Raw genomic sequence first — 20,314 nt, 5'->3', positions numbered from 1 at the left:
TGTGGAGGCCTAGAAAACCAAATTTGTAAAAGTTAGGCCACCACTTCAAAATGACGAAAAAATTCCGCTATTTTGAGCTTTTTTTACATAAAAATTCAAATTTCCCGCCCTTCCAGACGCAAGCCGTGATGATTGGCCAATCGTTCGCTGGCGTGCTCGCCGCCCTAATGTCAATCCTATGCCAAGCAGTAACATCGGATGTCATTCTGAACGGTCGGCTATACTTCGGATTCAGTCTCCTGATGTGTTTCATTAGTCTCGCCACGTATTACTATCTGACGACGTTGACGCCTCCAATTGAGCTAGAAGACGTCGATGGATTGATTGAAAATGAAGACGTACAAGGGTTCGATGATGGGGATAATGAAGTGAGCATTGAGACACAGGCTAGCCATTTTCCACCCATTGATTCGGAGATTTCAAGTGAAAATCATGAAGAAAGTGCTCAGAATTGGACAATGTATACGGATATTATTAAGAAGGTTAGAGCTTTTTTTGCTGACAATTGGAGCTTTCTAGGCCACGGCCACCTTAGAAATTCGAAAAATTCGAGCGCTAACGTAGTTGGATGGGGGTTAGATACGCCTCGAAATTCGCCTGCAGTTCGGGTGGACCCTCTTCGCGGACTGCAAATGATTTTTTGTGATTTTAGCAATTTTTTTGGGTATTTCTACACCTAAAATTCGATTTTTTCGTCTTTAAAAAAAATGAAAAATCGGCAGAAAATTGTAAAAAAAATTGGCTCAAAAATTTCAAAATTTTTGCCTGATTTTGCCGATTTTCTCTCTCTAAAAATGGCCAAAATTCGATAAAACTCAAAATTCTAGATTTCTCCTCAAAAAATCCCGAGAAATCGCTGAAATTCTAATTTTGGCGCTACCTTAGCTGGGGGCGGGGGGCACCCAAATTTTTTGAATTTGGCGCCAAAATGCGGGTGTCCCAGAGGAAGGGAAGCAAGGCGTTTTTGCCTATAATTTTAAACAAAAAACAAAACAAATTTTGAAAAAAAAAATTCAGCCAAACATTTGCAATTTTCACCCATTTTCGCCAATTTCAGCACTTTTCTGGCTGAAATTTTTTTGTTGTTTGTTTAAAATTATAGGCTTTCAGGAAAAAACGCCGTGTTTCCCTTCCTCTGGGACACCCGCATTTTGGCGCCAAATTCAAAAAATGAGCTCACCTTTAAAGTGGCCGTGGCCTAGAAAACTCTAGCCTCATTTTTTAGTCTGCCATCGATCTAACCACCATCTCTGTCGTCCTCATCGTCACACTGGCCGCCTATCCTGGATTGACGAGTCTCGTACACTCGACTTCTCGGAATCATACGTGGAATTGTGAGTTTTGAAACCCGGAAATTTGAATTTCCCGCCCAAAATCGACTTAGAAACAATCAAAAAATCAAGCGGTTCTAGATCGTCTCGGTTCTAAAATGGCATATTTTCCAGCTTATTTATAACAGTTTCCTTGATAAACTGAATTTTGAAACCTGGAAATTTGAATTTCCCGCGCCGAATTGACCTAGAAACGACCGAAAAATCAGTTGGTTCTAGAACGTCTCGGTTTCAAAATGATCTATTTTTGAAGTCAGTTTTTTTTCAGTTTCCTCGATAAACTGAATTTTGAAACCTAGATGTTTGAAGTTCCCGCCCGAAATTGGTCTAGAAATTACCGAAAATTAAGCGGTTCTAGAACGTCTCGGTTCTAAAACGTCCACTTTAAAATTTAGTTCGAAAACTTCGGAATTCAAGGTTCTAGGAAGAAATTAGCTTTTTGAAACCTGGAAATTTGAATTTCCCGCTTTGAGTTGACCTGAAAATTACCGAAAAAATCAGGCGGTTCTAGAACGTCTCGGTTCTAAAGTGTCCTCTGTCTTGCAGCCTACTTCTCTGCGGTCGCCTCGTTTCTCCTCTACAATTGTGGTGATTTGATCGGTCGATCCAGCGCGAATTCGCTTCGATTGGTGAGTAATTTTGAAGGTTTTCGGCGCCTAAAATTAGCTTAAAACAGTACAAAAATCTGTGAAAAATCGGCTGAGAATGGCCTGGAAAACACTAATTTTTGCTAAAAATATTAGATTTTTTTTGGCTTGTTTCACAGATTTTAGCATCATTTTTATCCTAAAAAATTGATTTTGAGCGACTTTACAGCTATTTTTCCAACTTTTTCAGCCCCGAAAATATCTCCTCTGCATCGCATTTCTTCGATTCCTTCTGATTCCAATGATTGCAATGTGCAACGTGGCACCGAGAGCCCATACTCATGCCATGATCCCATATGATGGTGTATTCATCCTTCTGGTCATTCTCCTATCGATTTCACACGGATTCTGTATTACGAATGCGACGATTGGAGCCACGATGTGAGCTTTTCCTCCCGGGGTTTTACAGCGAAATTTCGACGATTTAGAGCCATTTTACCATGGTGGCCTAACTTTTGAAGTTTCTAGGCCACCAATTTTTGTGGCCTAGAAATGACCGCAAATGTGTTTTCTAGGCCATTTTAACTTCGTGGTCTAACTTTTAATTTTCTAGGCCACCAAGTTTATGGCCAAAAATTGCCTGTTATTTATCTGGCAACATTCCTGGGCTATTTTACCTTGGTGGCCTAACTTTCGCATTTTTGAATTTTCTAGGCCACCATAGCTGATGGCCTAGAAAGAGCCGGATATTCATCTGGCGAGTTTTGTAGACGGTTTGACATCGTGGCCTAACTTTTGAATTTTCTAGGCCACCAACTTATATGGCCTAGAAATTACTTGATTATTATCTTGTGGGTTTTCTAAGCGATTTTAACATGGTGGCCTAGAAAATTAATGTTGAAAAAGTTAGGCCATCAACGTAAATAGCTTTAAAAGCTCATAACTTAGGCCATTCTTAGCCATTTTTTCACATTTTCGAAATCAAAAAAAAAATATTTTTGGAAAAATAATTTTTCAGGTCCATCGAAAAGGAAAGCCGCGAATTGGCTGGAAGTATCATCTCGCTGATCGGAGTGACCGCGGCGATGATGGGCGGAGTCTTCGGCGTTTTGATCATTAAATTGATTTGAGAATTTTTGGATTTTTCGAAATTTCCTCACTTTTTATACCATTTATTCTTGTCATTTTTACACAGTTTAGTACACATTTTTGCACCATTTTCCCCCATTTTTTTCCATTTTCTGTACATCCAGTTCAACTGAAATTTTTGCCAATATTTTGAATTTTCGAAAAAATTGAAAATTCGAAATTTTTGAAAAAAAATTGAAAATTCGAAATTTTTGAAAAAAATTGAAAATTCGAAATTTTTCAAAATTTTGTATTTTAAGAAATCAAAAATTTTTTAAATTCAAAATATCCAAAATTTTTGAGTTTTTGAAAAAATCGAAAATTTGAAATTTTTGAATTTTTGAAAAATCGAAAATTCGAAATTTTTGAAAATTTTGAATTTAAAAAATCAAATTTTTTCAAATTCAAAAATTTCCAAATTTTCGAATTTTTGAAAATAGCCGAAATTCAAATTTTCGGAAGTTGTGGACTTTTGAAAAATCGAAAATTCGAAATTTTTTGAAATTTTCGATTTTTTGAATTTTTGACAAAATCCAAAATTTTTAAATTTTCCCCTTTTCCCCACTGATTTCGTGTATAAAAACGAGTATATGTATACAAATTGTCCCCCTCTCTCGTGGTACATTTCACTTTGTTTTTCGGTGCCAAATTTTTATTTTTTCGACATTTCACCTCCAGAATTTTCGCAATTTTTTATAAAGTTTTTTTCTGTGTTTCTTTGATTTTCCCCGATTTGTTTCGCTGGTTTTTTGACCTAATTGCTATCTAATTACCCCTCCTAATTAGCGATTTTCGATTAATTACCGTATTTTTCAGAAAAAGTTGATCTTTTTTGGGTAAAACAAACAGTTGTATGCGTTATAGTCGGCTGGCATCGAGCCACGAAGAAGCCGACGAGTATTCACGTCTTCTACCAATGCCTGATTCTGAGGTGATTAAGGAAAAAATGATGGGGAAAAATCTGGAAATTTGAAGATTTTAGCGAGAAAAGAGCTAAAATTGGGGATTTTCGATCGAAAATTTTGATTTTTCGAATTTTTTTTAAAAATCGAAAATTGGCAAATTTTGATCTACTTTTTCTGTTTTGTAGTGAAAAAAATTGAGTTTTGACATCATTTTTTGAATTTTTTTTGAATTTTTTTTGGCAAAAGTTTCAAACAATTTTCTCTAGAGTTTCAATTTTCTCTAGATTGGCATCGAGGGATCGGACGACGTCTATCTGCTGCCCTCCGTCTCATCGACGTCCTCGTCCACGTTCAGCATGACACGGTTAGTGGATTCCCCAGTTTCAGACTGAAATTTGTAGTTGCAAAAAAAAAATTTTATGGAAAAACACTTGAAAGTTTTTAAAGTACCGGGAAAAAAAACAGAAAAATACACTGCAAAATTTCGTTCAAATTTACAAAAATCCCAATCAAAAAACATTGAAATCTGTGAATTGAAAACATTTTCATTCAAAAAAATGTGTCAAAGTTTATGAATGGGAAGAGTCAATTTAGCCCATTCAATAGGCCCTAAAAATTGAAAATTTTCCAGTTTTGTAGCCAAAAAAAGTCTTGGTATTCAGAGGATTTTTGGGAGAGTTTCGTTCATTTTTGAACCATTTCTAGCGATTTTTCGGTCGATTTCAACGCTCCGGGGGACGTTTCAGAACCCGACGTTTCGGAACTTTTCTGCATTCTTGTATAGTGGTTTCTGCACACCAAATAAGCATTGCTCATTTCAATTTTGTGTGCTTTTCTGCGTTAATATTCGTTTTAATCTACCGTACTCCAAAAAATGGTTTACACTCGGAAACTCTCAAAAAATTGATTTAAAAAAAATTGAATTTCTCCAAAACGATGTCTAGAAGTACCGGGGCGAATATGAGTCTTATCTTTGCGTACTTCTAGACATCGCTTTTGAAAATTTCAATGTTTTTTTTTCGATTTTTTGAGAGATTCCGAGTATAAACCATTATTTGGAGTACGGTAGATTAAAACGAATGAAAACGCAAAAAAACACACAAAATTGAAATGAGCAATGCTTATTTGGTGTGCAGAAACCACTATACAAGAATGCAGAAAAGTTCCGAAACGTCGGGTTCTGAAACGTCCCGGAGCGTTGAAATCGACCGAAAAATCGCTAGAAATGGTTCAAAAATGAACGAAACTCTCCCAAAAATCCTCTGAATACCAAGACTTTTTTTGGCTACAAAACTGGAAAATTTTCAATTTTTAGGGCCTATTGAATGGGCTAAATTGACTCTTCCCATTCATAAACTTTGACACATTTTTTTGAATGAATTCATTCCAACCATATTTTCACCAATTTTTAGAATCATGAATATTTGAAATTATGAAAGAAATTAGATTCTGCGAATGTTGAACTTTTGCTAACGAGCTTGGAAAGCCTTCTGGGAGAATTTCCCGTCTTTTTCTCTTCTTTTTTTTCTCTGTTATTCTGTTCTTTCTCCTTGACAACCAGCGTGTGCCTTCCCTCTTCCGCCTTCTCCGTTTCATTGCTCAGCCTTCTTCTTCTTCTTCTTCTCCAAACTTGACGTCGTCTCCAGGAAACCAAGAGTCAAGTGTTTACCACAGGCTGAAGCTTTTTCAGCCTGAAAACATCTGTAAATAATGACTCTAGAAATTGAAGACAGGATTGAAGACGTCTCGTGATTCCAGAATTGCTTAAAATATGATTTTTCGATTATTTATGAGCCACAGAGCTTGTTTCTAGAGCTCAGAAATTTGGAAAATTGCTCAGAATTTTGCTCAGCGATTTTTCGAGATTCAGAGCTATTTTGGATTCTAAAAAAGTTGATTTCAACCTGAAAAAGGCACTTTTTTTCGCCGCTGAAAACGGACCTCTAAAAACGGTGAAATCCTTCGGGAATCTGACCTTGGCAATGTTTTGGCTATAATCTTTTTCGTTAAGCTATTTTAGCTGTTTTAAAGCTTTAGTACCCTTGAAATCTGTCTGAAAAGCTGGAATACCTGCCTCATAAAAATCTAAACTGATCATAATATTATGTAGAATTTGCATATATATATATATATAGCTACTGCTACTCTAGTAGTAGTAGTAGTTCCTATAAGCCAATTGTCCTGCCTTCTCCTGTGTCTACCGTCCGAAACACAGACCCGTTGACATTCAGTAGGCAGTAGTAGTTGTAACAGTTAATTTGCGAAACACACGGACAGGGACAGCATCATGGAGAAAGGATCACCGATCGTTTGGGAGGGAGAGAGAGAGGAGAAGAAGATGTGTCAAACACAAACACACACACACAACACGACGCCATTCGATTCTTCTTCTCTACTTCGCAAAAACATTTGGCCTCTCTCTCTCTCTCTCTCTCTCTCTCTCTCTCTCACACCAATGAAGACGTCTGAACTAACTCGACTGTTGTTCTCTTCTCCCTCGATCGTATTAATTTGGAGAGAGATAGTGCTACTCTCGTTTTTTCGAAGTTTGTTGAACGATTTTGGGACAATTTTGAAGGGAAAACTGGTCCACTACCCTAAAAAGTGTTTCAGATGGAAATTTTGGATCTGAAAGTGGCGTTTTTTGATTCTGAATTGGTCCAGAGATGTTTTCTGGCGTTTTTTAACAATATTTAGTCATTTTGGACGTAAAATGCAGGAATTTTTGATCCTGATGAATTGGTCCATGAGGGATTTTGAATTCTGAAATTGCGGAAAATCGAATCAGAATCGAAATTGTGACCCTGACTTTGTTTCTTTCAGGATCGATATTTCAAAACCTACTCACTGGATATGATAGAAAAACTCAAAAAATACAAAATGGTACTAATTGGAATACTGTATCTTGCCTATGAGCAAAGTTACAAAGAGCCAAAAATATCGACCACATAGCTCAGTCGGTTTTTGGCCTATAACTTTGCTCATAGGCAAGATACAGTANCCCGAAAAGTGTCATTTTGTAGCTCTTGAGTTTTTTGATCATGTCCAATTTAGTTGGTCCGAAAATGTTGAACCTGGGGCACGCTGGGAACCGTTGTTGGCTGATTTCCACCCAAAATAGTCCAAAAAAGTATGATTCTTGATGTCAAAGGTTATAAAATGACCCATAAAGTCAAGTCATTTCCGTTTTCCCCTATCAATTTGTATACATTGGAATTTGTCATCCTAAATGCCATTTATATATATATATGCTATATGCTATATGCATTTGATTGCTTTTTTGTCGTTCTTCTCGTTCCCTTTTTCCTTTTTCCATCTCTGTGTAATAGGTTGCATCCCCACGAATGGGTATGTATGAATATATATGTGTATGGAAATCAAAATTCCCAATAAGTTCGAAGTCAGAGAGCTTTAATCCTGCAGTTCGTGTCTGCTTTTAGCTAGCTATAGAGTCCGCCTGAAAGCGAATTTCCAGCTATGTGGACCTTGGATCCTACAGTAGTCCTCCTAGTGAACAGATTCACATGGTCCAAAAGCATGGTCTGAAAGCGAATTTTCATTAATTCTAAATCTGGTATATAGACTTGCGATCCGTTGACCGATTTAAGATCATTAGCACGAACTGGCTTGAATTAAGGCATGCAATTAAGGGGTAGCAAAATCTAGAATCTAGAACCTTTTCCCTTTGTCTAGGAAGTTTGGACAGGGGTTTGATCTACCTGGAAGATCCTGGAAGTTCCAGCCTAGAACTGTTCCAGTGGAATCCTGACAGGGTGATTCTGTGACTCACAGTTTCCGACGGCGTTAATTGATCATCTAGGTTAGATGACTGATAATCAGTCACTGATTAAAATTAAAAGGAGGTCAGATGATTGAGTCATTCTGGAATGTTCTCGAACTTTCTTCTAGTTTTCCAAATCGCTCTAATTTTGATCTTGTAGACTACAGACTACTGTAGGCTACCTCCAGGCTCAATGACATCTCGTTTCGCAACTACGACGTTTCGCAACTAACTAGATTGGACCAGCCGACCAAACGCGGACAAAAAATTTGTCCCTGGAGCAATATTCTGCCGAAAATCCGGCTGAGCCTTGTCTCAATTTCCGTTAGAGATATCAGAAATCTGTCAACTGATAAACTGTTACAGACATTATTGTTAAAATTTTATCAGTTGACCGATTTTTGATATCTCTTATGGATGTCGAGATAATTTAGCTGAAAGTGAAAAATGAGCATTCACGATAATTCTCGAAACTTCAAGTTCCAAATTCCAAAATACCGTACATCCACTTGTCCTTTTTGGGAGGTGGCGAGCTCTCTTTTCTCTCCCATTTTCCATCAAAAGAAGTGAGAGCAATCGAAAGAGCGCGCAAATACACACCTCTCTCTCTCTCTCTCTCTCTCTCTCTCTCTCTCTCTCTTCTCGTATGATGGAGAGTGCGCCTCCATCAGTTTTGCGGATATTTATATTTGTTCAATTCTCTCTCTCTCACGAACTGAATGGAATGAAGTGACCATTCCGTTTGAGTCCTCTTTTGTAATTAATGATCTAAATTCTGGATATTGGATCTATGGACCTTATGATCCATAGATCCTGAGGATCTAAGATCTATGGACCTAAAGGATCCATGGTCCTAAAGAACCACTTAGGTTCTAGGATTTATGGACCTAGAAGATCTAGGATCTATGAACCAAAAGGATCTGGGATCTATGAACCCTAGAATCTAAGATCTAGGATCTATGGTCCCTAGAATCTATGGAACTAAAGGATCTGGGATCTATGGATCCAAGGCCTACGATCTATGGACCTAGAAAATCTAGGATCTATGAACCCTAAGGATCTAGGTTCTATTAATTCAAAGGATCTAGGGTATAGGGCCTAGGGACTAAAGGATCTAGGATCTATGGACCCAAAGGATTTGGGATCTATGAACCTAGAAGATCTAGGATCTTTGGACCTAAAGGATCTAGGATCTGGAGAACATCTAGGGTGTTTAGACTCCAGGACCAATGAACCTAAATGATCTAGGGTCTATAGACCCAATGGATCTAGGACCTATGGACCCTAAGATCAATAGATCTAAATGATTTAGGATCTATGATTTATAGACCCTTGGATTTATAGATCTGTGTAGCCAGCGCCCTTCTTAAGGCCTTTATCCCTTATTTTCGGCAGTTTTCTAGGAAATTGCTCTCCATTTCTCCCAATTAAGGCTTCCATTCGGTCGGGAAATTTAGCCGACCGACCCCGCCGACCGACAGCCGACCGAGTTGACCGATCGGTCGGAGCGTCAACTGCTTTCGTGCATTTGCGCGTCAACGTGTTTGCATACGCTGCATTGTATTTTACGACAAACTACTCAATAAATGCCTCATTTGTCGTAAAATAAGGTACTTCGTACGCAAAAACTCGGATTTTGATGCGCAAAGGCACGAAATCGGTTGGCGTGCCGACCGATCGGTCAGCTCGGTCGGTTGGGCGGTGGTCGGTCGGCGGTCGGCGATTTTCGACCGACCGAAATGGAAGCCTTACTCCCAATACTACCAGCTGTCCCTATTCCTATTCGATAGCTCAGCCTTTCCTTTATTGTACCACCAGCTGCCCCCCAAACGGCCCTCCTGGGTACATTTTCCTTTTTTTCCCCATTTTCCTCGAGGAACACCTGCCATTCATATTCTTTTTACCCCTTTTCTAACCCTCTCTCTCTCTCTCTTCCTCTCTCTCTCTCTCTCTCTCTCTCTCTCTTTCTGGGCGCGCCTTCCATTTTCATTCTTCTTCTTCCGATTCTTCAGAACTTCGGGTTTATTCTGAATCATTTTCTGACGTCTTCTGAACCTGAATTCAAATTGGCAGATTGCTAGTTTTTTTGGGCACATTTTGATCTATTTTTGCATATTTTTCGCTGCCAAAAAATGTCATTTTTCCGTTTTGTTTGTCTTTTTTTGACTTTGAAAAAAGCAGTAGTTTGGTACTATTTAGTGATCAAAACCCTCCATTCTTCTTTTTTTTCTCTAATTCTCTCGATTTCCTGTACTCTCTCTCTCTCTCTCATTGCTACTAAAAGAAGAAGAAGAAGAAGAAGAACCCGACGGATTATAGACACCACCACCTACTGTCCACATCGCTTTATATTCTTCCCAAATTCTTTTCCTTCTCTCTCTCTCTCCATTTTTTTTGACCAACACCACGTTTTTGATGAATCGATGATTCAAAAAATGAAGAAAAAACTCATTTTTAGGTCTAATTTCGCCATTTTTAAAACCAAAAATGGCCTAATTTTAGCACCATTTTCATAGGAAAAAATGCCGCCGATTTTTAGCCAGTATCATGATAATTTTCGCCCCATTTCGATTTTTGAATAAATATGGATCAAATAAGCCCCGAAATCCGTGTCTAGGACCGTTTCGGGATGAATCAAAACACACATAGACCTATATATATATATATATAAGTTTTCCCTTTTTTTCCCCATGTTTACCTTCTCTTCCTTCTCCCTATCTATTCCCTACTTTGTTGAATTTCACTCAAGATTCCATAAATACAGTAATCCTCCTGTCTGAAAATTGTCATCTACAGTACCAGCCAACATAATATATATATATATACAAAAACGTATTTTTCAATTGGTTTTCGGCCATTTCGACCCATTTTTGTAACTTTTGAAAAATTACATTTCTGTCTAAAAATCACATTTCTAGCACTTCTAGGCACCGAGATATAGCCACTCCAAGTTCAGGAGGCTAGAGACGCAGACGACGAGAAACGCTGCATCTCTAGCCTCGGAAACTTCAAATGACCGTATCTCGAGTTCTAGACGAGCTAGGAAATTGGTTTCTGGACAGAATTGCATAATTTGGAATGGGTTTTCAGATTATTTATAAATTCTTGATCGGAAAATGTACAGTGCCGATCAATATTAAATATATAAAAACGCATTTTTCAGCTGGTTTTCGACTATTTTCAAGAGTCTGGCGCTCGTCTTTCAAGTTTCCAATCACTTTGAAATCCTTGGAGGGTCTAAAACATACCTAGATTGAAAACGTTGCATTTATAGAGTTTTTGAAAATTTTTAGCTTTTCAACTATTAGCTGACGCCTGTTTTGGGTCCGTTTTTGTACTGAAAATAACCATAAAGGGGTATCGGCAAATAGCTGAAAAACTAGAAAATTTCGAAAACTCTATAAATGCAACGTTTTCAATCTAGGTATGTTTTAGACCCTCCAAGGATTTCAAAGTGATTGGAAACTCGAAAGACGAGCGCCAGACTCTTGAAAATAGTCGAAAACCAGCTGAAAAATGCGTTTTTATATATTTAATATTGACCGGCACTGTACATTTTTCAATCAAGAATTTATAAATAATCTGAAAACCCATTCCAAATTATGCAATTCTGTCCAGAAACCAATTTCCTAGCTCGTCTAGAACATACGGTCATTTGAAGTTTCCGAGGTTAGAGACGCAGCGTGTCTCGTCGTCTGCGTCTCTAGCCTCCCGAACGCGGAGTGGCTATATCTCGGTGCCTAGAAGTGCTAGAAATGTGATTTTTAGACAGAAATATAGGTTATTTTGTCTATTTTATAATTTAAGAAATCATTTGCAGACGAATTTTTTAAAAGTTACAAAAATGGTCGAAATGGCCGAAAATCAACTGAAAAAAATACGTTTTTGTATATGTTATTGACTAGTACTGTAGGTGCCAATTTTTGACAGGATTACTGTAGTTAGATTCTTCAGAAACATATTTTTTTTTCTCTTCTCTTCGTCCGCTAAAAATCTTTCCGCCGCTCTCGAATTTCCAAAGGAAACCTCTTTCAGCGACTCTGCGAAAAAAGATTCCTCTAGAATTTTCCATCATCTAAAAGCAACCTAAATGGTTGACTGATTCGTTGTGTCCCAATGGGAAAGAAGAGAAAGAACGACGGTGACGCACCGTCGTCGTCGTCGTCTTGTTCTCAGAAGCCATCCACATCTGACGACTACTCGGTCTCATTTGTAAAGTCTGAAGAGGATGACGTGGCGACGACGATTCGAGATAAGACGGCGTCGTTGAAGTCGAATGCGACGCATTTCTCGGCGGCGTCTGCCGCCAAGGGTGGCATGTTGTGAGTAACACTGAGGATGGATTTAGGGATGAGCAATGGAATTGAATGTCTGATCCAAAATTTAACAAAATCTAAAAATTCCAAATTCTAGAAATCCGGAGAATCCCGAAATTCAGAATATCCTAGATTTCTAGATTTCTAGATTACCGGATTCCTGGGTTTATAAATTCTTAGATTCTTAGATTCTTAGATTCTTAGATTCTTAGATTCTTAGATTCTTAGATTCTTAGATTCTTAGATTCTTAGATTCTTAGATTCTTAGATTCTTAGATTCTTAGATTCTTAGATTCTTAGATTCTTAGATTCTTAGATTTAAAAATCGTTGAATTCCGAAATTCTGATGATTCTGAAGGTTTCAGATTTTCGAGATTTCAGGAAATTCTGGAAGTTTCTAAATCTCTGGTAAAAATCTAGAATTTTTGAATATCCTGAAATTTCTAGATTCCTGGATTGTAGAATCTGAAAATCTGAATTTCTCAAATTGCGAAAATTCTAAGAATCCTGAAATTCCTAGATTTTTGGATTCGGAAATTCTGAAATTTTCAGGTTCTAAGATTCTTAGATTTTTAGGATTCTTAGATTCGTATTCTGGATCACCGTAAAACCTGTATTAGAAGGGCCGGCCCTTCTATTGTTCCAAGCCCTTCTCGGGGGCCCTTCTATTAGAGGGGCCCTTCTAATACAGGTTTTGCGGTATTCTGGTTAAAATAAAAACAAAAATCATAGGCAAACCCATCTGCGCCTCTCCGTCTTTCCCTCTTTTTTGCCCATTTCCATTTTAAATGTGCTGGGAAAAAAGCAGAGAAAATATCGATAAAAATATACAACGGTTCGTTTTTGTTTCTCTTTTTTCCACAATTTTTTCTCTATGAAATTCACTGAAAACCGAAAAAAAATTGACAAAAAATGATTGGTTTTGACTGCCAAACAAATACGGTATTCATCAATAAAGAACTGAATTTGCGACCGAAATCCAAATTTCGAAAGTGGGTTTTTTTGGGAAATGCTGAAAATTCTGATTTTCAGAATCCGGAAAAATCAAAAAAATCAGAAAAGTAAAAATATGATTTTGGTTCCAGAATACCAGAATTTCAACGTCATAGACAATTCTAATATCTGAAAATTTGGAAATCTCAGAATCTATAGAATTCGAAATTTTCTGAAAATCGAAATTCTGGGATTTTGGGATTTTCGAAATTCCTGAAATTCGCAGAAATGCAGAATCTAGGGATTTCATATTTCCAGACTCTAGGATTCAGAATATCGGAATCGGGAAATCTGAGAATCCTAAGGAATTCTGAAAATCCAGGATTCTCGGAATTGATCCAGAAGTGAGAATCTGAAAAACTTGAAATCTCCTAGAATCCCAGAATCATTCCAGAACGATTCCAGATTCTTGGATTCTCAGATTCTTAGATTCTTAGATTCTTAGATTCTTAGATTCTTAGATTCTTAGATTCTTAGATTCTTAGATTCTTAGATTCTTAGATTCTTAGATTCTTAGATTCTTAGATTCTTAGATTCTTAGATTCTTAGATTCTTAGATTCTTAGATGATTCTGAGATTCTAAAATTCCCCAAAATCCAATAAAGAGCAAATGTCTTCTTGCAGATGCTGTCGTTCTCTCTTCTCCCGCCGTCGCATCCTCCGCTCGCGAACCGTCCGCGTCGGCTACGGTCCCGTTGGCCACGACGCCAACGTGACGTTCTCGCCGAACACGGTGTGCAATCAGAAGTACAACATCTTCAGTTTCGTGCCGATCGTCCTGTTCCAACAATTCAAATTCTTCCTCAACCTCTATTTTCTCCTCATGGCATGCTCTCAATTCATCCCGGCCATTCAAATCGGCGCCCCGATCACCTATTGGGGTCCGTTGGGATTCGTTTTGACGATAACGCTGATTCGAGAAGCGTTTGACGATTTCGTTCGCTATCTGAGAGATCGAGACTTGAATTCGGAGAAATACGAGAAGCTGACGCGTGATGGGACAAGGGTGGAAGTAAGAAGTGCTGATATTGAGGTAGGTCCGGGCTGAAAATGGTATGAAATGGGCTAAAAATGGGCCGAAATCGAGCTAAAAATAAGCCAGAAACGAGCAAAAATAGGCTAAAAATGCGCTAAAAATATATCAAAAACGGTCACTGTCATAATTTCTCCTAGAATCAAAATTTTTGAAACCAACTAAATTGGATATGATAGAAGAACTCAAGAGCTACAAAGTTATAGGGTCAAAAACCGACTGAGCTATGCGGTCGATATTCTTGACTCTTTGTAACTGTGTTCATAGACAAGGTACAGTAATCCAATTAGTATCATTTTGTAGTCTTGAGTTTTTCTATCATATCTAATTTAGATGGTTCCGAAATGTTGAACCTAGAAGGAAATAGAGTATGGTCCGTTTTGGACCGGTTTTTAGCTCAATTTGGGCCCATTTTTGGCATTTTTAGGTCCGTTATATGACTTTTCCCCTCGAAAAACATTTTTCATAGTCAAATGGCCTTTTTTAGAATTCCAATCCCTTCAAAATTATCATTTTCCAGGTCGGTGACGTCATCATAATGCACAAAGACCGTCGTGTGCCTGCCGACGTCGTGCTGCTGCGAACAACGGACAAGTCGGGCGCATGCTTCATTCGAACGGACCAACTCGACGGTGAGACGGATTGGAAGCTGCGGATACCGGTACCGTACACCCAGCACTTGCCTAACGAAGCTGATATTATGGAGTTGAATTGTGAGGTCTATGCGGAGAAGCCACAAAAGGATATTCATGCGTTTGTGGGAACGTTGAAGGTGAGGATTTTTAAGAAAAATCGAAATTTTCAGATTTGTAGAATTTTGGAATCTAGAAATCGAAGAATTCCAGAACATCCAACATTCCAAAAATTTGGAAAAAAAAACTTTTCCTAAAATACCTGAAAACCTGTAATAGAAGGGCCCCCTAACTTTGATTTTTGAGCCAATTTATCTCAGTTCCTATCAGAGATATCAAAAAGTTGTCAACTGATAAAATGTTTATCACATTATCAGCAATATTTTATCAGTTGACACACTTTTGATATCTCTAATAGTAACCGAGATAATTTAGGTCAAAACGGGCAGTGTGAGGGCCATTCCAATTTCAGAATCTAAAACTTTGAAGAGTCTAAAAATTGTAACTTGTGGATTTTTCAAAATTCTCATATCTATGGAAACCAGAAACCTTGAATTTTATGCAGATCACCGTCGACGATAGTGTCCAAGATGGCTCGCTGAACGTTGAGAATGTACTCTGGGCGAATACGGTAGTCGCATCGGGAACCGCCGTCGGAATCGTCGTCTACACTGGACGTGAAACGCGTTCTGTGATGAATACAACACTGCCGGAGAGCAAGGTTGGACTGCTCGATTTGGAAGTGAACAATTTGACGAAACTCTTGTTTATCTTTGTGTTGATGCTCTCCTCAGTCATGGTTGTCATGAAAGGTGAGGTGGTTTTTGAACCGAAAAATGTGCTGAAAATTCTGTAAAAAATGGTTCAAAATGAGCCGAAATTCGCTGAGAAAATCTGAAAAAAATGGTCAAAAATGAGCCGAAATTCGCTGAAAAAATCTGTAAAAAATGGTCAAAAATGAGCAGAAATTCGCTGAAAAATTCCTATAAAAATGGTCTAATATAAAGCCGAAAACCTTTGAAAACGAGAAAAATAAGCTAGAAAATGGGTCCCCTAACTTTGAGGCAATTTATCTGGGTTACTGTAAGAGATATCAAAAGTGGACAAATGATAAAATGCTCCTGATAATATGATGAGCATTTTATCAGTTGAGCGCTTTTTGATATCTCTGATGGAAGTCGAGATAAGTTTGGAACTTGGCTTCGAAAGGCCTAGAAATCCGAAATTTGGAAAAACTAGGCAGTGGTGTCTATATAGTTTCAAAGTACCGAATTTGATAGTTCCGAATCAGCTTTCAGATTTTGAAAATATTGATTTTGAAGCGGGTTATGGCCGAGTTTTGGGTTCCTAGGCCATCCCACTAAAATTGATATAACTCGCTTCAAAATCAAAATTTTGGAAATCTAAACATTTAATCAAAACTGTCGAATCCCGTTCTTTAAGACTAGGTACATCATGGCCTAGTTTTTGGAATTTATCTTGGATTCTAGGCCACCAAGGACCCTCAACTTTGAGCCAATTTATCTCGGTCCCTATGACAGATATCAAAAAGTTTTCAACTAACAAAATGTTACTGATATTATGATAAATATTTTATCAGTTGAGCAATTTCTGATATCTCTGATAGGAGCCGAGATAAATCAGGTCGAAATTGAGGACCATTTTATCCGCTTTCTGGCAGTTAAATAAGGTCGAAAGTTGTCCAAATGACCGTGACCTAGAATCGCTTTTGGAGCCAAAAAAGTCGAAAAAACGGACGTCCCAAGTTTATCCTAATTTATCTCAGTTCCTGTTAAAGATACCAAAAAGTTTTCAACTGATAAAATGTTACTGATATTATGATAAACATTTTATCAGTTGAGCACTTTTTGACATCTCTGAGAGGAGCCGAGATAAATCTGGTCAAAAATATGAGGGTCCTTTTTCCGTTTTTCGGCAGTTAAATAAAATAGGTCAAAGTTGTCAAAATCAAATTTATACTGAGATAAATGAAGTTAAAATAAAATACCATTTTTCGGCTTTTCGGAAGTTAAAACAGGTCAAAGTTAGCGGCCTAGATCGTGGCCTAGAAAACTCCAACATTTTCTCTTCCAGGCCTCGACAACCTCTGGTATCGCTACCTGATGCGCTTCATCCTCCTCTTCTCCTACATCATCCCAATCTCGCTCCGTGTCAACCTGGACATGGCCAAACTGTTCTATTCGTGGCAAATCGGCCGCGACAAGCACATACCGGATACCGTAATCCGCTCGTCGACGATTCCCGAAGAACTGGGCAGAATCTCGTTCTTGCTATCGGACAAGACGGGAACACTGACGAAGAATGAGATGCACTTCAAGAAGATTCACTTGGGAACCGTCGCGTTCAATTCGGACGCGTTTGAAGAGGTGGCACAACATGTGAAGAGTGGATATGCTGGTAGAATGGCCAAGTGAGAGAGCTACAGTAACCCATCAAAGCTACAGTAATCCCTTTCTTTCCAGACACTCATTCGCGGCGAAACTACAAAACGCCGTGGAAGCGATCGCTTTGTGTCATAACGTTACACCGATATTTGAGAATGGAGAAACGTCGTATCAGGCGGCGAGCCCGGATGAGGTAAAATCGTCTGAAATTAGCTGAAATTGGCTTAAAATAGGTCTGAAATGACCTAGAATTCGTCTGAAACCGCCTAAAATACATCTAGGACGATTTTTTTTGCATTTTCGGGGATTATTGTAGATCTTCCAGGGTCACTGTAGTTCAAAGGATTAATATAAATTTTCTTAAGATTACTGTAGCTTTTACGGGATATGTGTAGATTTTTCGGGATTACTGTTGTTCAAGTAATCTTTGTAGCTTGTTCGGGGTTACTGTAGCTTTTACAGGGTTACTGTAATTCAAGGGATCTTCGTAGCTAGCTTGTTCGGGGTTATTGTAGTTCAAAAGATTACTGTATATTATTCAGGAGATTACTGTAGCTTTTTTGGGATTACTGTAATGCAAAAACTGTACGAATTGAGATTAGGCTGAAAATCACTTGAAAGTGCCTAAAATTAGCTGAAAATCGGTCTGAAATTGGCCTGAAATGATAATTGTAGCTTTTCCGGGGTTACTGTAGCTCTATCGATCGTTACTATAGCTGCTTTTTTGGAGGTTACTGTAGTACAACGGATTACTGTACCATTTTTTGGGGGTACTTTAGTTCAAAGGATTACTATAGATTTTCTTGAGGTTACTGTAGCATTTTCGGGATAAGTGTAGATTTTTCGGACGTTACTGTAGTTCGAGGGATTACTGTAGTTGTTTTCGAGGTTACTGTAGTTTCTGCGGTTATTGTAGTTCAAGAGTCTACTGTAGCTATTTTCCGGGATTACTGTAGTTCTTTTTGGGGTACTGTAGCTAGTACCTTGCCCCAGAATCAGCCCTAGAAAAAAAAAGCCAGCTCTGAAACTTCTCGAAAAATTGGCTGAAAATGATTGGAAATGATTCTAAAATAGCTGAAAAATCGACCTAAACTACCTCAAAACTCGTCTGAAACAGCCCAAAAACTTTAAAAATTTTCAGGTCGCCCTTGTGAAATGGACCGAAACCGTTGGCGTTCGTCTGGCCAGCCGTGATCTTCACGCGATGACACTCAGCGTTCAACTACCAGGCGGACAGACACTAACCAAGAATTTCCAAATTCTCCACGTCTTCCCATTCACATCGGAAACAAAACGAATGGGAATTATTGTGAAGGACGAGACGACTGATGAGGTAGGAATCCATTCCATAGGGTTTAATGGGATTTGGGGGGAATTGGAAAACCAGGAAAAAGCTGGAAATTAGCACGAAAATGGTCCCAAAATAGTCCCAAAAAGGATCCCGATGGCTCCATAGCAATGGTTCAGAAAGTCTTCTAACTTTGACACCCAAGTTATCTCAGTTCCTGTGAATGATATCAGAGAGTTGTCAACTGATAAATTATATATCACTTTATCAGCAACATTTTATCAGTTGACCACTTTTTGATACCTCTTACGGTAGCCGAGATAAATTGGCTCAAAGTTGGAGGGCGGGGCTTCCTGCTATGAGACCATTTTTAGAATTTCTGAAAATTCCGAAAATGGTCCCCCAACTTTCCAGTTTATCTAGGTTCCTGGGACAGCTACCAAAAAATGCTCAACTGATAAAATGTTTCTGATAAAATGATAAAAATTTTATCAGTTTATCAGTGGACCGCTTTTTAAAATTTTATCAGTTGACCGCTTTTTGATATCTCTCACAGTAATCCAGATAAATTGGCTCAAAGTGGACAATTAGAAAATTACAAAAATAGTTTCTTTTTGCAGTATAAATTGACCCAAGGTCTTCTAATTTTGAGCCTATTTATCTCGGTTACTATTAGAGATATCAAAAATGTGCCAACTGATAAAATATTGCTGATAATGTGATAAACATTTTATCAGTTGACCACTTTTTGATATCTCTGATAAGAGCTGAGATAAATTGGCTCAAAGTGGACAATTAAAAATTTACAAAAATAGTTTCTTTTTTCAGTATAAATGGACCCAAGGCCCCCTGATTTTGAGCCTATTTATCTCAGTTCCTGGGACAGACATCAAAAATTGGTCTACTGATGAAATATTAATCAATATTTGGGAAAAATTTTATCAGTTTATCACTTTTTGATATCATTCACAGTAACCCAGATAAATTGGCTCAAATTTAACACCACCTTAAAATTGCGTTTTCTTTTTTTCTCAGGTAACCCTTCTGATGAAAGGAGCGGACACTGTGATGAGTGGAATGGTACAGTACAACGATTGGCTCGACGAGGAATGCTCAAATATGGCACGAGAGGGTCTTCGGACACTGGTCGTCGCTCGAAAACCGCTATCCCCAGCCGAGTTGGAAGCGTTCGACCGTGCGTATCACGCGGCGAAAATGTCGATTTCGGATCGTAGTCAAAATATGGCGAATGTGGTGAATCGCATGTTGGAGAGAGATTTGCAGTTGTTGTGTCTCACTGGTGTTGAGGATCGGCTTCAGGTAATTTTTGAATTCGCGATGTTTAGAATTTGCAGAAAAATCCCAAAATGTTGGAAATTTGGAAACTTGGAAGTTTCAGAAAGTTCTTGTAAAATGAGTGGGATTAAATCATGAGGAATCCTAAGGATCCCGAGGATCCCAAGGGTTCAGCGGCCCTGATCTGTGAAATTTCAGAGATTTTCAGTGTCAAAATCGAGTTTCCCACCCTTGAATTAGTCTAAACTCCAATTTTCAGCTCTCTAGCTCACAATTCGGTGTTTGCGTACATTTGGAGCTACAGTAACCCGAAAAATTTAGAAATTTAAAAAATCTTCAAACTTGAGCTAGAAAGCTATAGTTTTCGGGGTTTAGACTCAGATTTTTTGAGAATTGCAAATTTTTAAAAACCATCAAGTCTGCGTAATTGTCAGTTACAGTAATCTTTCGAAACGCATCGAAAATCTCATTCCTGTGAACTTTTTCAAAGCATTTCAGTGATAAAATCGAGTTTCCCACCATTGAATTAGTCTAAACCCCCAATTTTTAGCTCTCTAGCTTTTTTTCGGTGTTTGCGTACTTTTGGAGCTACAGTAACCCAAAAAACGCAAAAATCTTT

At 38.2% G+C, this 20,314-nt stretch overlaps 3 protein-coding genes across 3 annotated transcripts in view; all 3 read left to right on the top strand.

Annotated features, from left to right (window-relative positions):
• Positions 1-3,048, top strand: part of CBG16935 — a gene marked incomplete at both ends in the record, with an annotated part of 5,466 nt that extends 2,418 nt beyond the window's left edge. The window contains 5 exons of the mRNA XM_045236986.1: positions 117-482; positions 1,226-1,334; positions 1,878-1,960; positions 2,169-2,359; positions 2,937-3,048. Coding sequence (XP_045096089.1) covers positions 117-482; positions 1,226-1,334; positions 1,878-1,960; positions 2,169-2,359; positions 2,937-3,048 — 861 coding nt within the window. The remainder of the gene's footprint in view (positions 1-116; positions 483-1,225; positions 1,335-1,877; positions 1,961-2,168; positions 2,360-2,936) is intronic.
• Positions 3,049-3,899: 851 nt separating this feature from the next.
• CBG26827 lies at positions 3,900-7,514 on the top strand (the record flags this gene model as incomplete). Its single annotated transcript, XM_045236937.1, has 3 exons — positions 3,900-3,977; positions 4,236-4,315; positions 7,427-7,514. 3 exons carry the CDS (start codon positions 3,900-3,902, stop codon positions 7,512-7,514), a joined length of 246 nt encoding a protein of 81 aa, XP_045099925.1.
• A 4,334-nt stretch (positions 7,515-11,848) lies between these two features.
• Cbr-tat-5 overlaps positions 11,849-20,314 on the top strand; it is a gene marked incomplete at both ends in the record, with an annotated part of 14,992 nt that continues 6,526 nt past the window's right edge. The window contains 8 exons of the mRNA XM_002648775.1: positions 11,849-12,054; positions 13,666-14,074; positions 14,595-14,846; positions 15,272-15,518; positions 16,801-17,137; positions 17,190-17,304; positions 18,253-18,444; positions 19,435-19,719. Of these exons, the coding sequence (XP_002648821.1) occupies positions 11,849-12,054; positions 13,666-14,074; positions 14,595-14,846; positions 15,272-15,518; positions 16,801-17,137; positions 17,190-17,304; positions 18,253-18,444; positions 19,435-19,719 (2,043 nt within the window). The remainder of the gene's footprint in view (positions 12,055-13,665; positions 14,075-14,594; positions 14,847-15,271; positions 15,519-16,800; positions 17,138-17,189; positions 17,305-18,252; positions 18,445-19,434; positions 19,720-20,314) is intronic.

Source organism: Caenorhabditis briggsae (genome assembly GCF_000004555.2).
Source record: "Caenorhabditis briggsae complete genome, chrI, whole genome shotgun sequence".
NCBI classification, from domain to species: domain Eukaryota; kingdom Metazoa; phylum Nematoda; class Chromadorea; order Rhabditida; family Rhabditidae; genus Caenorhabditis; species Caenorhabditis briggsae.
The sequence above is the reverse complement of the archived record's forward strand: the minus strand, read 5'-3'. Positions and strand labels throughout refer to the sequence as shown.